The sequence below is a fragment of the Alligator mississippiensis genome, chromosome 2 (genome assembly GCF_030867095.1).
Source record: "Alligator mississippiensis isolate rAllMis1 chromosome 2, rAllMis1, whole genome shotgun sequence".
Classification (NCBI taxonomy): domain Eukaryota; kingdom Metazoa; phylum Chordata; order Crocodylia; family Alligatoridae; genus Alligator; species Alligator mississippiensis.
This window is the reverse complement of record NC_081825.1, coordinates 247,752,825-247,770,522: the sequence shown is the minus strand read 5'-3', so window position 1 is coordinate 247,770,522 and position 17,698 is coordinate 247,752,825. Positions and strand designations below refer to the sequence as shown.

The 17,698-nt window shown below is 40.6% G+C and overlaps 1 protein-coding gene across 3 annotated transcripts in view; it reads right to left on the bottom strand.

Annotated features, from left to right (window-relative positions):
• Nucleotides 1-285: 285 nt before the first annotated feature.
• DPH6 (diphthamine biosynthesis 6) overlaps nucleotides 286-17,698 on the bottom strand; it is a 425,610-nt gene continuing 408,197 nt past the window's right edge. For all 3 annotated transcript variants that reach the window (XM_019496211.2, XM_019496209.2, XM_059723009.1), the window contains one exon: nucleotides 286-609. In XM_019496211.2, coding sequence (XP_019351756.1) covers nucleotides 559-609 — 51 coding nt within the window. In that variant the 3' untranslated portion in view covers nucleotides 286-558. The remainder of the gene's footprint in view (nucleotides 610-17,698) is intronic.

The following is a 17,698-nucleotide window of genomic DNA, read 5'->3' as shown; positions in this document are numbered from 1 at the left end:
GTTAGTGACTGTTCACCAGTGTAGTTGAGGGTCACTGTATGGCCATGAGTAAGGCCCTCAGGATCTGCCCTGCAGTCAGCATATCCAGGGAAGAAACCTTTAAGACTACTGGAACTAATCTACTGATCCACAAAAGAATGCCCCTAAATTACAACAGGTCTAGTGTGACCAGACCTTACTATAATCAATTAAAGGACTGGAGGGAATGAAATCACTGCCATCTTCTCTAATCTGCCTATGACTGCTATTATGTACCAAAACAGACTCTAGAACTGAGCCAGAAAATAGGACAATATATTTTTTAATGTTTATTGTTCATCCAAAAGCTGAGAAGGTCATATACAATCAAGCATTATTCATAAAGCTGCTGATATTTTATGTTTAACTTTGCTCCAAACAAACAATGAAAATCATGATTTTAATGAAAATATTCAGCAAAATCAAGGACAGTTCTTTCCTTTGCTCTCTTCTTGGTGGAATCAGTTCTAAACTCCTAGCTGAGCCAACATACTATACGGATAAATTCCCTGTCAGGTAAATCCATCACAGGTACGAGAATCAGTGCTGGAGTATTCTTGCCCAGTTGTTTTTCAAGCGATTCTTGCAGTCCTAAAATGGGAACAAAAAGACTCATGAATTTGTCATGTTTCAGTTATTTAGCAAATGAATTTTCTACTGCAAATACAAATATGTGCAAGAAAACAATAGAAGGGCTCTGAACAGCCCAAAATATGAGAAAGGGAAGAGAAGCTCGTAGCTGTAGTTCAGTTTATTCTGAACTGAAGGCTCACTAACTCTTCATAAAAGCCTAAGGATGGATTTTAGGCTTGACTACAAATTTCTGAACAGAGGAGTAGCAGGGCAGCTCTGTGCCTGGGGCAGCCACGATGCAAGGGCCAGTGACAGCTGATGTGGTGCTGACTCTGGCAGTGCAATCAGCTGCTACTGTGGTGGCAATTATTTTTGTGCCCCTCTACAAAGGCAGTGCCTGGGGCAACTGCCCTAGTTACCCCTTCCCTCAGTTATGCTACTGTTAATGAACTCTCTGCCCATGATTCAGCAAAGCTCTTAAACATGCTGCTTGACTTTAAACACATGAATAACAACAGGAGATGGCAGTTTGTAAGGCTGCAATTCAATGATGGTATGTGCTGGCTGTCTCTGTAACTCCTGATATACAGATAATAGCTGTCTAGAGCTACGAGGTCAAATTCAGCTCTCAGCTGCACCCATGCTACCAACATGTATTGCATGTTGTCTGGTGCATTCTGGCATAATGTTTGGCTCAATTAATTTTTGAAAAAAAGTGTTATCAAGCCATCTTTACAGTCAGTCAAAGCAATGCAATCAAATTCTAGATATGTACAATTACATTAAATGCTTAGTAGTCCATTATGAAACTGCTGCATAAGATTTAACGGGGTTAAAGCCACAGGAAGGAATCTTGAGTAGAGGAACATATATGATTAGAGGCCTATAATGACCACTTTATGGCACAAAATAAAACAATTAAACTTCTATAGGCTAGCTAGTTGATGACTATGAGGAGACATGACAATAGTCTATGAATTTTTACACAGGGGAGTGGACTTAATGTGATATACGAAATGAAGATCAATGAAGCAAGACGTTCTTTTGTGGAGAGGACAAGAATGGAAAAAACCTACAGAATGGAAGCTGAATACAAAAAACACCCTTGAAGTAAGATGTATTAGGAAATGTAGCAGCTTTACAGAAGTGGTGGGAATCCAGTCACAGGGCATGTCTACACATGTGCTTTAATGAGCAGCAGCCTATTTTACTCAGCATTAAAGTGTCACGTAGAAAATTGTGCAATTATGCTAATGCGCCGTAAAATAGGCTATTGTGCATTAAGCGGCACTTAAAAAACCTGTGCTTTCGGCACTGCGCATTAGGGCAGCCTAATGCTCATTAAGTACCTCACATTGGAGGTAGTAAATTTAATGAGCATTAGGAACAGTGCATTAATGCACATGTAGATAGGCCCACATAGTACTTTTAAAATAATATTGGAAAAAATTCTAGAAATTATTTTCTATAAATTGTAGAGAACATTCTAATATGGCATGGAGTAAGCTGCATGACTTTAGTTTTAATAGGGTTTTTGTGTCTTTAACATCTATGATTCTAGTGATACTTTATAACATTACAAATTCTTGGCTAGACAGAGTGTAAAGAGGGCTGAACATGAAGAGTGTCAAAGTTTAATTTTTTTCCCCACTGACTGTGAAACTATGAATATACAGTTCAATCAAAATGTTAACTTGTATTGGGTAAAATTCCTCTTTTAAAAATAGGAATTTTGCCTTCAGCAGGGCCAGGATTGTACCACTGTTGTTACTTCCCAGGTATACTCTTTCCTAACTACAATGTTACTGCATTGATGCTGCAACCACAGGAACAGATTAAGACCACTAAAGTGCTGCTGAGTTATTTTGCATTGAAAATTGTTTACATAAGATATGAATATTGACAGAAGTGAACCTAAGATCAATATTCACCTCAGGGGTCAAAGGACTTCATGTTCTGTGTAATAAGCAACTCAGTCTATGTATCACAGAAATTCTGTGGTGACACTGTAATTAAGGGTCAGCTAACATTTCATTTTGGAATTCCAGTTTTGGGGAACTTCATAACTAAATGGGCTCAGAAAGTACTAGGTGAAAATAGATAGAAAGTTGTCAGCTCAAAGGAAAATGGTGACTGCACTTACATTTTTAAAACAAGGGGTTTTTTTTTAAAAGGAAAGTTTATTTTTAAAATTTTTTTATTTAGAAAATCCTGTCTATCTAGGTTTTTGCAGAATATGTGAACACTAAAACCCACCATGACAGGGGTACAATTCTGAAACAACTTAATTCTTTTGGAAAATTAGGATGGTCCAAGTTACTGATGTTAATGCATTCTCTTGAGAAAACTTGCTCTAGTTAGCCAAAAAGGGCCACATTTGGATTTAAACAAACAAACACACAAACAACCTTTTGCGCCTTATGCAGCTGTAAACTGCACCTTGCTTTTTGGACATGCAATTGAATTATAGGTGAAAAAACAGGGTACTTGCACTTTTGGCTGTCTTAATACATGTGCAAATAGGGGCTTAAACATGAGTTTTCTACTCTAAACACTAACTCTTTTTTTTTAGTTTAAAAGTGAAGGTGCACAAATCTGAAATTTTTACCTGGTACAAAAGAGGGACAACTGAACACACTCACTAGCACCATGACCGAAAGAGACTTGGGGGATCATGACTGACCACAAGATGAACATGAGCCACCAATGTGATGCCGCAGTCAGCAAAACAAATAAAACTCTGTCTTGCATTTACTGCTGCAACTCAAGCCAGACCCAAGAAGTCATCCTCCCACTTTACTTGGCCTTGGTGAGGCCACAGCTGTAGTACTGCATCCAATTCTGGGCTCCATACTTTAGAAAGGTTGTGAAGAAGTTTGAGAGCCCAGAGGATAGCCATATGCATGATTAGAGGTCAAGAGAACAGGCCTTATGAGGAAAGGCTGAGAGGCATGGGACTCTTCAGCTTGGAGAAGTGAAGACTCAGGGGAGACTTGGTGGCAGCCTGCAAGTATATAAGGGGTGTGCATCAGGAACTGGGAGAACATCTGATCACCAGGACACCCCAAGGGAAGACAAGGTCTAATGGCCACAAACTGCTGGAAGACCATTTTAGACTGGGCACATGGAAAAACTTCTTTACCGTCTGTGTCTCCAGAGTCTGGAATACTCTTCCCACAGAAGTGGTGCAAGCACCTACTCTGGATACCTTTAAGAAATGCTTGGATACTTATCTTGGTGGGGTGATCTGACCTCAACTGATTTCCTGTCCCTTGGATAGGGGGCTGAACCTGATGATCTTGCAAGGTCCCTTCCAGACCTAATGTCTATGAAATCTATTAACTCTAAGCTAAAGTACTGGAGGAGGTACTGCAAAATTAATAAAGCTGCATCAGTCCAAGTGGGTACAATTGATTCAGTACAATAATACAAGGCTACATGTTTCATTTATTAAAAATAAAGCATTAGTTTCTCCTTTCAATCAGTTTATACTACTCATTTTTTTAAAACCTATATAGCACTAACATGCACAAACTTCTTAAGTTTTTTCCGTCAAATTATGCCTTTAGGTAAATAATAACTAGAGCCAGCATTACTGTTTTAAAATTAAGTAACTTTGCTGAAATGAAGTTAAGGTTGGAAGTTATTTTTGTTAAAGCTACATTTTGAAACATTTGGTCAATTGCACAACATTTCAATAAATACTTTTCTGAGAAGGAGAAACATAATGGAAATGGGAACAAATATTGTGTCTCACAGAGGACAGTGACAGTGGGTGTCAGGGCTGTGGGGAAATGAACATCTCAACAATGATTTATGCTAGTCTCAAACTATCATTTTAATATACCCTGAACCAGACCTGGGAATTGTGATATAAAATACTGAAATTCATTTACAAAGCAGTTAAGTAGCAGCAAATGCTGTATTTATTTTCATTTTGAATTGCATTTAATACTACATATTTCTACTCAGAATTACTCCAAAGAGGGGAACTATCTATAACTCCGATCAAGTTCAAGAGTAATTGAGGTATATTCTTCAGACTAAATCCCATTGAAGACTGCTCCCAGAAGTTTCTCTCAAACTGGGGACAACTGAAGGAAACATGAAAATGTTTAGGAAGACTGACACTACTGGAAACTGACATGAGCCTAATGGACTTAAAACACTACCTGGCAATGCTATTTATTTTTACTGTCCTTTGGTTACAACAGGATGGCAGATAATTCAGATCAATAATGCAATGACCTTCCACACTGACCTAATAGCCTTACATTTAACATGGCACAATCTTACATTAGAAACTACTGCTTTCTAGAAGTGATCTTTATGTTAACGACCCTTTATGAAATCACAATGGACTATTATACAAAACAGTCTTTACATTGGCACTGCCATTTTATAAATAAAACCTTTAGGTTCTCTGCTGCAGTCCTTGCCTGTATGAGCAAAAGCTAGCTAAACTGATCACATGTGTAATGCTTGCAAATCAAGTTCTTTACCCTGATATTGTTGGTGACAAGCACCTTCCACCAATCAGTCAGAGATGAGAAGCAGTCTTACTAATAGCCTGTACTGAAAAGGAAAATGAGAGCAGGGAAAAAGATCATGCGTTTCACCCAGAACATAAAAATTGCTTTGATGTTACAACTACACTCTTCCTTCACTTTTTAACCAAAAGATATTGTTACATCACTTAGCACAGGTCTTTAAATCCCTGAGCTAATAAAGCTCCATTGCTTTGGCTGTATGGATTTGACATGCAGCACGTACTTCAAGGAGATGCCTCACAGGGGATCAGGTTCCTAACAGTTGACTAAGAGTTCCAGTCCCAAAAGATGTGCCCCGGGTGTGCAGAGCACTTAACCCTTCGACCAGTACCAACATGACTATTCACAAATTATTGATGTCCCTAAATCCCTGGCAGATTGCAGACAGTTCTTGTCTCCCTTGAAGCCAAAGCATATGGCCACTAATGGGATGGATTAAAAAAAAATACATATACACATTCAAGCCTTTGCACATGAATGTAAAGCCACAGAAAGGGTAGAAGGTGATTGAACTGGACTGAACACTGTTAAATACATGATTAGCCTCTTGTTATGGATCATTTCCATTGATCTATATCTGGTTTCACAGCACAGTTTAATTAAAGCTGTCTGGAACAAGTCTGTTCCCTAAATGATCAGGCAGTGCAATGAAAAGGTGAAACCTGAGGAAGCTTGAGGCCCTCTTCCCCTCACCCTCACCTTTTAAACATCCAACTGGCTGTCTTTGTGGTTAACTACAGTAGCAGAAGGAAACTATATTTTAGAATATTAACTGGTTTTACTGCTGCTTATTGGGCTTACATGCCAGATAAATCCCTTTGTCTTTCCCCATGTTTGTATTTAAAATGATACAAAATGATTTAGTTAAATTCAGGGTTTTAAAACAAGATGTTTAAATGCACAATATACTTGTTTTATTCCAACAAACATCTTGCTCATTATAAAACCAAACCTATTTAAACAAACAGGTCAGCATTATTAATTGTTTTTAAATTAAGTAACTCTTCTGAAATAAAGTTAAGATTGCAAATTCTTTTTGTTAAAGCTACATTTTGAAATGTTTGTTCAATTGCATACATATTTGAATAAAGACATTTTGTTAGAAGAACCTTAGGAAAATAACAGAAATGAAATACAAAAGTAACTGTTCTTCATCAACTGCTCTGTAGCAATCCCCTCCAGCAAATTTATTCAGTCTAAAATGTATTTATTACCTGAGGAAAAAACTGGATGTTTATATACTCTCATACTTAGCCATTCATAATCTCCCTTATTATTTATTCTTCTCCTAATGACATTTTTAAAATTAATAATGTTTGACATTTTTCCCTGAAAGAATAAAGTTTTCAAAATGCCTTGGTCCCTTATAACAGGGACAAAATTATTAAAGGAACTCAACTCCCATTTCAGCACTAAGTAACGGAACCAAATTTGTGACAATGTTGAGCACCCATCAGTTCAGTGGAAAATCTGGTCACATATTTAAAAGTATATGGTTTTATATTTTTGTTGTAAGCTTTTAAATTTGGGATCCTAGTTTCATAGTAGCTAGGGTCAGAAGGGACCTGAACAGATCATCTAGCCTGACCCCCTGCCACAGGCAGGAATGAATGCTGGGTTCACAAGACCCCCACACAGGTGGTCATCTAACCTCTTTTTGAATTTACCCAAGGTAGGGGTGAGAACCACTTCCCTGGGAAGTTGGTTCCAGATTCTGGCCACCCTAACTGTAAAATATTGCCTTCTGATCTCTAACCTAAACCTATTCTCCATCAGATTATTACCATTGTTCCTCATCACCCCAGGTGATGCTGGGGAGAAAAGGGCTCTTCCTATTTACTGATGATCTCCCCTGATGAGTTTGTAAGCAGCCACCAGGTCCCCCCTCAGCTTCCTCTTGCTGAGGCCAAACAAGTTCAGGTCCCTCAGTCTCTCCTCGTAGGGCCTGTCCTGCTGCCCTCTCACCAAGCGGGTGGCCCTCCTCTGAACTCTCTCCAGGCTGGCCAAATCCCTCTTGAAGTGCGGTGCCCAGTACTGGACACAGTACTCCAATTGCGGCCTGACCAAAGTCGTATAGAGGGGGAGTATCACCTCTCTGGACTGGCTTGAGATGCATCTTTGGATGCATGACAAGGTATGGCTGGCCTTGCTGGCTGCGGTCTGGCATTGGTGGCTCATGTTCATCTTGGAGTCAATAATGACTCCAAGATCCCTTTCCGCCTCTGTGCTTTCGAGAGGAAAACTCCCCAGCCTGTATGTATGCTGTGGATTCCTTCTCCAAAGGTGCAGCACCCTGCATTTGTCTACATTGAACCCCATCCTATTCTCATCTGCTCACTTTTGTAGTCTCTCTAAATCTATTTGCACTTCTCTCCCTTCAAGTGTGTCCACCTCGCCCCACATCTTAGTGTCATCAGCAAACTTGGACAGTGTGCTTTCCACCCCCTCGTCCAAGTTGCTGATGAAGATATTAAACAGTGCAGGCCCGAGGACCGAGCCCTGGGGTACCCCACTGCTCACATCTCACCAGGTTGAGTACGACCTGTCCACCACTACTTTCTGGGTGCACCCCATCAGCCAATTTTTTACCCATCCAACTGTGTAGGCATCAATGCCACAGCTGCTTAATTTATTGATGAGGAGGGGGTGAGAGACAGTGTCAAAGGCCTTCTTAAAGTCTAGAAAGACTATGTCCACAGTGACACCATCATCCAAGGATTTAGTTACCTGGTCATAAAAGGCAATCAGGTTGGTCAGGTAGGACCTGCCTTTGATGAACCCATGCTGGTTGCCCCTGAGCGTGATCTCCCCTGCTGGCCCCCCTCAGATGTGCTTCTTGATGATCTTCCTGGCCCCTCCTTGATGTGCTTCCAAGATCATCCTGAGCACTGAGGTGCAGCTTATGGGCCTATAGTTACTTGGGTCCTCCTTCCTCCCTTTCTTAAAAATTGGGACCACATTAACTAGTTTCTGATCCTTCAGCACCTGGCCAGATGACCACAAATGCTCATACAGCTGGGCCAAGGGCTCCGCGATGACCCCTACCAGCTCCCTCAACACCCTTGGGTGGAGGGCATCTGGACCTGCAGATTTAAAAATGTCCAGCCCTTCCAGAAGATCCCTAACTACATCTGCACTGACCAAAGGCCTGACAGAGCTATCCCTGAGATTGTCCCTACCTCTGGTAGGAGGGATGCCATGAGATTTTACAGAGAGAAACACTAAAACAAGTAACAGGGAAAGGAGGAACCTGACAATAATTAGATATGGAAAGATACATCTGAAGTACAGTTTGGGAGCCAAGAGCTCTTGATTATGTCTGTTGGCTATCATTCCAGTTACCCTTGTGGTCTTGAGTATGTCACATTATCCTGTCTGCTCCCCATCTGCCACCTGAGGCCAGTGCTGATTTGCCTACCTTTCATGTGCAATTCATAGACTTCAGAGTGTAAATTAATGATTATAATGCACTTTAATATGGAAACATGATGTATATGCTAATTATTATTATATCTTCAACATTATTCAATATGCCTTACATATTTTAATATATACTCTCAAGCCTTTATTTTGGATCAAAGTGGCCAGTTGTGCTAAACAGACAGCAGAAACAAATATCCAGTGGTGACTCCTCATTGACACACAGAATTCAAGAGTAGGACTATTAAAAGTAAGGACATTGGTGCACTTTGCCGCCAGACCTCAAAAATACAATCTGTCATAAAGACTTCACAAGTTGCTTCAAAAGTGCTCTTATGGTATTCTATATCCACATTTCACAAGCAATCCTTCTATTTGCATTCAATACTCTGAACATTCACAGGCTGTTAAAAAGCAAGTAGACTACAATTTGGACATTTTTAAAAGCCCACTTACAAACAATGCATGTGCAGAAAGTAAAGCTGCAACTGATACCAGAACTGTATTCAGGAATTAGTTCTTCTTCAAAACCAATGTCTAGTCAGATGCCACAGTACCATTTATACCTGATTCCTAGTTACAAGGGGTCATTTTAGACTTTAAACCTGTTAGACTTCATCTTTATTAGTGTTCCAATGGGGCTATACTTGTCATTTTATTTTTTGGCAACTACCATATTATAACTTATATAAACAATAACCATCACAACAACAACAAAAGCAATATGAACACATTTATAATGATCCCAACAACAAAAACATCAACAATTATAATAATGATGATGATGATGATGAAAGCATCATCCCAGGTGGTAGTTAGCTTTGGATTTGGTTACAAACACATAGATAAAACATCACATTCTCTATTTATCAGGACATGGAAGAAAATGAATTTTTGCTCCTAGGGGCAGGGGAGTTCTCTGTGTTTCCCATTATCCAAGAGTCTTCTGCCTCTTCCCTCCCACCTCACTTCCAATGGGGAGGGGAGGACAGCAGATGGCTCCTTGACAGACCAGCTAGTCCTGGTGAGCTGCCATAGAGCTGGGATCCTACTGCCAGTGCTACTGTGGAAACAATAGGGCCGTGCAAAATTTTGCCAGCAGTTTTGTTTCGACGCTGTTTCAACTTGTTTCGAGCTCGAAACAGCAAAATCAAAATGAAACAGAGAGATTCGAAACAGCCTCGAAATGAAATGAGGCAAGTTGAAATATTTCAACATTTTCAAAATGTTTTGAGTTTCAAAGCTCAAGCTGGCCTTGCCTGCAGGGAAACAGAAACTAAAGCAAGGTGAGGGAGGGGGAGGAGGGGGGAAGGAGCGCTCTCATTATTCACTGTGTAGCTGTCCAGTGACCGTCATCCTTTCCTGAGGGTCCTCCCAATCCCAGTGCTCTGGGGGAGGGATGGAAAAACTGCATAAAAGGCAGCATTGTTTGAACTGCCCTGCTTTCTGCCTTGGTGTCAGTTGAGTGAGGGTGTACCTTAACACACACACAGTGTCACCCACCCATGTCACGAGTGTTGCCTGTCAGCAGCCAGGGGTGCAGGGCCCCAGAACCCAGAAGCCCCTGCACCTATCTCCTCGAAAGCTGGCAGACTTTGTGGCCTCAGCAGGGGCTAGCAAGCCTGCAGTTTTCACCCTGCTGCGCCTTAACACACAATGTCACACATGTCATGAGTTTTGCTTGTCAACCATTTGAGGTGCAGATTCTCTGAAATCCCTGTATCTATCTGCCTGAAACTTGGCAAGCTTCATGCTCTCAGAAGGAGCTACCACTCCTGCAAGTTTCATCCAAATCAAGCCAGAAATGACAAAGTTATCGGCTGTTTTGAGCTTCCCCATTATAGCATATGGGTGAAATGTCGAAACAGTGTCGAAACAGCGAAATTGTTTCGACGAAACGAATCAAAACAAAATTCAAAATGAAACACTGTTCCATCAAAATGCATGTCAAAATGGAACAGTGCCATTTCACACAGCCCTAGGAAACAGCTGTCCTGCCACCACCAGTGCAGGAACATTGGCAGAAGCTATCACAGCAGCAGCACCAATGCCAGCACCACCAGTGTCACAGGAGCACTGGCAACAGCAGGTGCCTATGTGGTAGTGATGACAGCTGGGAAGAGCAGCAGCTACAAAACACAGCCCCTACCCCAACAGTCAGTGACCTGCCTCACTGACAAACTCCCCTAGGGCACAGGGAGGAAACGGGAGGGCACAGCCTCTTAACGCCTTCTTGCTGTAGTGTGCCTTTGAGGCAAATTTGTTCTGCTCCAGCCAAGGGGCTCTGCATGTGTGTACGCTCCTATAGCAATTTATTTTTGAAACACTACAAGGTGTCTTTGTAGCACTACAAATGAACATATGTCCAAGGCCTATAATATAGGAATAAATATAACCTTAAGGCTGCAACTTTCTTAACTTTTATTGCCAACATGTACATGGGTTAGAGTGTTCCCTACTGCTACTCACACCCTGGTAATCTGCTCTAGCAACTACTGTAAACATTATGCAATGGCTAAAGACCGAAACAAAGAAAATGGCATTCTCCCTGTACTTACAGTGGAAGAGGGGGCCTTTATTTTTCTGGATTCCTTCTCTATTAAATGCTCCTGACAGAGCAGGGTAAACATGGCAGTCCTGGAACTAGGTTTTTCTCTATATGAAAATAGAGTGCCAGATAGCAAAAAAAGAAAAGAAAAGATTCTTTCTTCTAAGTGGCAATGAGCAGCAATAGGTTTCTTCCTTCTGTACCACATATAGACCACAAAGGCAACCACAAGAAGGTTGGGGGAGGCAGAGGCCAACTTCAGAGATGCTCCCCCTTCCCAACTCTGAGGGACGCTAGAATTTGGCCAGTCTTCTGACCAGCTCTCTGTCCCCTCTGCTCTGAAGGGGTGCTAGTTGGAAGAAAGGCATGCTCTTATAAAGAACGTATTAATATTGAGAAGAACCCTACTCTTCTATAGCTGAGTCACTTGGCTGAGAAACTGAGATTCTCTTTTTGCAGACTGTAGTTAATAAATTTTTCAGTATCTGAAATAAATTTAATAGACAAAAAAGTTATTTTTAGTGTTGGTTCAATTGTGGGCCTGTCAGCCTTGGCAGTGCATCTCTTTTATCAGGCCACCAAGTTAATTTGTTTTGTTTTTCAGAGTAAAGTTTGCTTAAAGACCAGTTTCAGAAAAGTCACTCACTGTGGGTGTTAATTAGGGCTTTGCAGACTCTGAAGCATTTGGTTTATGTTCATTTTCACTAAACCCTGTAATTCAAGTCAGAAGGGGATGGGAGTAAACCAACCCCTTTCTAACCTACAAGAAAACCTCTTTTCCCTCCCTCTTTTGGGGCCTCACTCTTTGTCCCTCTCTTAAAATTTACAGTTATGCTTAGCATTTATAGAGACCTCTCTGTTTTTTAGGCAATGCATGAAAATATATATTCAGAATATCTATATGAGGTAGGGAAGGCTTAAGAAACTTCTGCTTCCTGCTGACATTTTCAGCAGGCCCTCTACATAGATCACAGAAAAAAATCAACAATCATTAGCATCATTTCCTCTGATTTTTTTCTGGGACAGAGTGATATAATTTCCTTCCCTTTCCTGGGGTCAGGGAATGACTATTCAAAGGAAGCACAGGTACAAAAATATATCTATACAGTTTACATCTACTGCTACCAGACTCTCAAGGCCAGATAGCAACTCTGAAGCTTAGTGAAGTAGCTTTCCTAGATATCATACTAAGACTCATGGAAGGCTGGATAAAGTATAGGGGGCAGGGATCGTGGCTGCAGTGATACCCCAGAGGCTGGGGTACCATAGCAGCTATGATGCCTCAGCTGCTGGGATCCAGCTGTGTCCTGGCACCCATCATCCTCAGCTACTGAGGCTGAAAGTCTTCTCAGCTGTGGGTCTCCCATCTCTGGCCGGGCATGGTGCACTCCTGTGGCTGGGAGCCCCGTGAGCTCACAGGGCTCCCAGCTGTAGGGGAGACCCTGCCACATGTACAAATTAAAGCTCCATAGCAATCAGCTATAAAGTTAGTACACATTTTCAAGGGCTAACTTAAAAGCTGGTTAGAGCATTTTATTGTGTGATAGGAACTTTGCATGTGTATTTGGTCTCCAGTTAATTGTGCACATGTACTTGGTCTTCAGTTAAAAGCAAGATACGTGTAATGTGTAGAGGTGGCCCAGTTCCCATAACTGACTGGCTTGAGAGTTGGAGTGAGCTGGCTGGGTGAGGATGCTTGAGTGGAGTTCATGAATATTTCAGCTATGTAATATCCTCTCCCCAGCTATGTGAAAAAGTATCCAATTTTCAATCCAAAGTTGTTTAGTTTTCTATATAAGTATTTCACAAAGCTATATTATCCATGTCTCAAACACACCTATAATGCCACAGCAGTAAGCAAACAAATCAGCCACAGTTACCAATGGACCATTTTTATACAGATAATTACAATTAGAATCTCAAATATCATTCCTAAGATATTTATACCCCTGCATAGCTCTCTCTGGATATATATAAAGTCATCTTCTGACTTCACAGTACTGATCAAATTAGTTACTTTATTATGCATATCAGTGGCAGATCATGGAAGGAAATATGACACTTTTAAAGATAAACAAATGTTGCTGAGTTCATTTGCATATTAGTTATGGCTATTTCTCAGAAAAGGAATTAAAATTTAGCTTTCATAATAATTCTTTTAAGCTGCTGGCTGCAGTTTAGAGAATAGCAGCACAGCATGTAAAACTCATTGCTCTGTGCTCTCTAGTGTTCCATTTTTAGCAATGTCCTATATACAGGTTACTGAAGATAGTCAGTCTATACAAGGTGAAAAATGTGCACTTTTGTTTAAAACATCACCATCTTATACCCTAAATAAAGAAACATTAACACATTCCCTTCCAATACTCACAGGGAAAACTTAATATAATTTCAAGAGGAAAGGAGGCACTAAACTTTTTTGAGTATGACTGATGAGGGATGACCATATCTGAAAAGTGAATGATTTTGTTTATTCCAAGGTATGATAGAGTGCAAAGATCACAAGCCTATTTTCTCTGTAGAACATCTTCCAGGGTTTTCAGGCACTATATAAAATTCTGTCTTTAGGGTTTATTCTCTCTTTATGGTTACTGACTTTCTGAGTCAGCTGCAACCAAAGCCTTTGGGGGGCAAAGGGTGGGATGACAACAGTTTTAGAAGAGTTATGAGTAGGGGTAGATTATTATACAGGTATAAAATAGAAGAACTAATTTTTCATGATGCACTCACAATACATACAGGCACTCATTTGCTTGTACAGAAACCTGAACTTGCCTTTGCAAATGATGCAAGCTGTGTAACTCTCTGATATTTCACACACAGAGCTACCTGTCTTATGTTGAAATGCAGATTTTTCTATGTGAAAAGTTACCAGTATGTAAATATTGGGGATTTTTATTTATTTATTTATGCTAAATTGAAAATGTACCCTTAAAGTTATTAACTGCAACAGCAAGTGTGCAGTGATGATAACACTTGCTTTTTTTTTAACCTCTGTATCTGTTTTACAGCTGCTTGCTACAGCCCTCAGTCCCATTAACTGACACTGAAACTACCTTGCACAGATTTGTAAAATCTGGGACAGTTGATAGCTCTGCCCTCCAGGTGAGGTTTGGGGACACTGGTGGGGCAGTGCATAGTAAGACTTGCCTGTTCCTGCCGGTAAAAAAGGACTATTCCTTTTCCCAGACTGTCAATCTGGCACCTTTCACAAACGTTAAAGTCACTTAAATATTTTTTAAAGAAGCTGTCATGAGACATACTGAAGCAAATATGTCCTTCAGTGATGATACATAGACTCAGTTGTAACAATGTTTGTTAAGTGCTTTGACATCCCAGGATGATATGTTCTGTCTAATTCCAACATTTGTTGGTTTGTTCAATTCCTCTGGTAAGAACATTCTAAAATTGGAGGGCTTTGGAAACATCTAATTAGACATAATGTGACCTACCGGCTAAATCTGACTGCAAGAAAGGCATGCTGAACTTATAAAAAATTACATGTATATTGGGTGTCAAAATGTAGCTTGCTAATAATAGAAAAAGTGTCTGAAAAAATATTGTAGTTCAACAGTTAACATCTTAAACTGGTTCAGGAGATGATGATATATACCATACTGCATAAAGACCACCTGTTGTTCCTCAAATTAACACATGATAATTCAAAATAATACTGAAACAGTAATGAATCCTAGTTACCAGATCCTTAGTCAGTACATGTTGGAAATATGTTCATTTGCACCTGCTGAGGTGCTGGGTCATTATTAGATATACAGTACATGTAAGCTAGTGAGCTTATTTCTAGATGGTTATTATTATAACAAGCACTGAACTTCCAAATCACCTTGCAGAGTATAGCAGCAAAGTGAGATAAAACTATATTGGAACCTGTTAAGTACATGATAAGATTGTTGTACGTCATTTCTATTGATCCAGATCAGCTTTAAAGCACAGTTTAATCTAAGTTGTTTGGAATAGAGGAAATAGATGGTTCATGTGATCACTCATAAAATGCAAAAACTTTCCACACAGATCCAGATTCATAATGACTGAAATTCACTACTATCGTATCCAATGAGTTTTGTGAAATCAGTCATAGGATTCTCAGTCTCGAGTATTATTGAATGTAGGAATATATTAGTAATACTGTATTTGGTTTTGGATGAATAGCCCAATTATTGATATGCGCAAGGCATTTAATTATATACGGTGTGCTATGACCAATGAATAGGTATTAGGCTGATTGCCAAATAGCTACTTCCATCTGATCTGGCAGACTTAGACCAGCACTAAGAGTAAACTCTGCATCTGGCAGAGAGGAAGTGCTCTATGTTCGAAGTGGAGGAAGAAGAAAAAAATAATCTGCTCTTTTTATGGGCTCCAGTGAAGGGGAATAAATGTCATATCATTTGCATGTGAAGATCCTGCTCAAATACCTCACTGATGACTAAGATTGTGGAAATCCCTCTCCTAGCTTCTGGTAGCATGAGCTCTATAGCTAGATATATACATGGTGAAGTATGATTGGGAAAGGTACACAAATGAATCGAAATACAGCCAAAGAATTGTAGCACTGATATGCTACATTGCCAGTTGCTGGGCTCTAGTCACACATCTAGTTCCCAATTTTGTGAATTAATTTTGGATTACAGCAGTGTTTACAGACCCCAACTTTGTCTGAGATGCCATTAAAAAACACTCTACAGAGTAACAGACAGTGCCTGTCCCATAGAATCTACAATCAAAAATAGAAAAAAATGGGCACAATGGGGGAAAGGAAATATTACTGCAGTTTCACAGATAGGAAACAAAATTTTGGGAAACTGCGATTTCCCAGACCAACACACTTGAGTTGATGGCAAAACTAACTGACCCCACCGCTCCAATCTCAATCAAGTCCCTTAACCACAAGGCTCTCTTCTCTTCTAATGTCAGGAAGGCATGCAGCCTCGCTGGTAATCTTAAGTGACCATGAACAGACTCATATTCTTTGAAACTGTCATGTTTGCTCTGTAGGTCAATGTTAGGGAACACAAAAGCTTTTACTGGGTGCAAACAAGTGTTCAAATCACCCAATTAAGGATAAGTGGCTTAGTTTAAGCTCCTTAAATCTGAGCTGGGTTCTGCTGCATGCATGCATTCACTGGGGCAGCTGGAGGTAATTCAGAGTGGGAGGAGCTAATAGGATTGGGCAGGAGGAGGGGGCAGGGTGTGAATGTGTGCAGGTGTTTGTTAGGCTGGGCTAACCCATTTTAGAATGGCACAGCCCAGGCCAATGTAAATGTAGTTCATAAGAACATAGAAACTGCCATTTACTGGGTCAGACCATAGGTCCATCCTGCCCAGTATCCTGTGTCACATAGCAGCAGAAAGCAGAACCTGAAAGAGAAAGTGAACTGGATATGACCAGGGTTTTTGCCCCACTATTCCTGTCTCTTGTAGCCTCCAGTATTTAAGGTCTAGGAAGTTCCAATTCAAAGGCTGTATCCCTAACTCCCATGCTCAATAACTGCTGTTGCCCCTCCAAGAACCTGTCCAATCCCTTTCTGAATCTGGCTAAACTGTCAGCTTCCAGATCTAGTAGCAATGAGTTGCACACTTCAGTTACACACTGGGCCTGTCTACATGAGACATTTACTATGCAGTAGACTAATTAGGTGTGCAGTAAATGTTGCATGTCTACACATTCACCCTTATTAGGCTGAAGTAAACTAATACTACTTGCAAATACAAGTATTAGCCTGTTGCAGAGTTTTTTACTTCATGGTAGTGCACAGGTAGGTGCTGCCTCAGCTGGTTGGGGAATAATGGTGCCTCAATGTGGGGGCTGCCTTCTGGCTAACCTTGTGCTGAAGAGCCCTCGTGCCCCAGCCAGCTCCTTTGCAGCGTGGTGAGTCAGGGGGAACAGCTCCAGGCTGGCAGGCTGACCCCTGGGGTCCCCTGCCAGCCAGAGCAGCTCCAACCTGACTCAAAGTGCTACGGTCCTGGGCACATTTGAAGATGTGGAACCTGGGAGAAATAAACTCTGGAGTTTATTTACACACATTAATTGCACATGTAAATGCACTCACAGTGTGAAAAAGAACTTCCTTCCAATAGTTTTAATCTTACTACCTATTAGTTTCATTTTGTGACTCCCTAGGTCCCATATTGTGTAAAGAATAAACCCCTATTTACTTTCTCTTTGCCATTTCATATTTTGGACCTTACTATGTCCTCCCTCAAGTGTTTCTTTTCTAAACTTGATAGGCCTAGCATCTTTAGCCTCTCCTCATGGGAAAGCTCCTCCATACCGCTAATTATCCTTGTTATCATTCTCTGCACCTTCTCTGGTTCTTCTATGTCCTTTGTGAGGTGTGGGGACCAGAAATGGGCACAGTATTCAAGGTATGAATGCACCATGGATGTAGTTCACCTCCTGAGGTGAACTAACTTAAATAAGGCATACCATTTTAGGCAATTAAAACCCTGTGAATACCTGCATGATTGGGCATTTTGACTGACCTAACCATGATCAGATCAATCTAAATGTAATGCCTATATGTACCCATTTTGGCTACATGTACTGTAACTATTCTGTGGTGAGAAG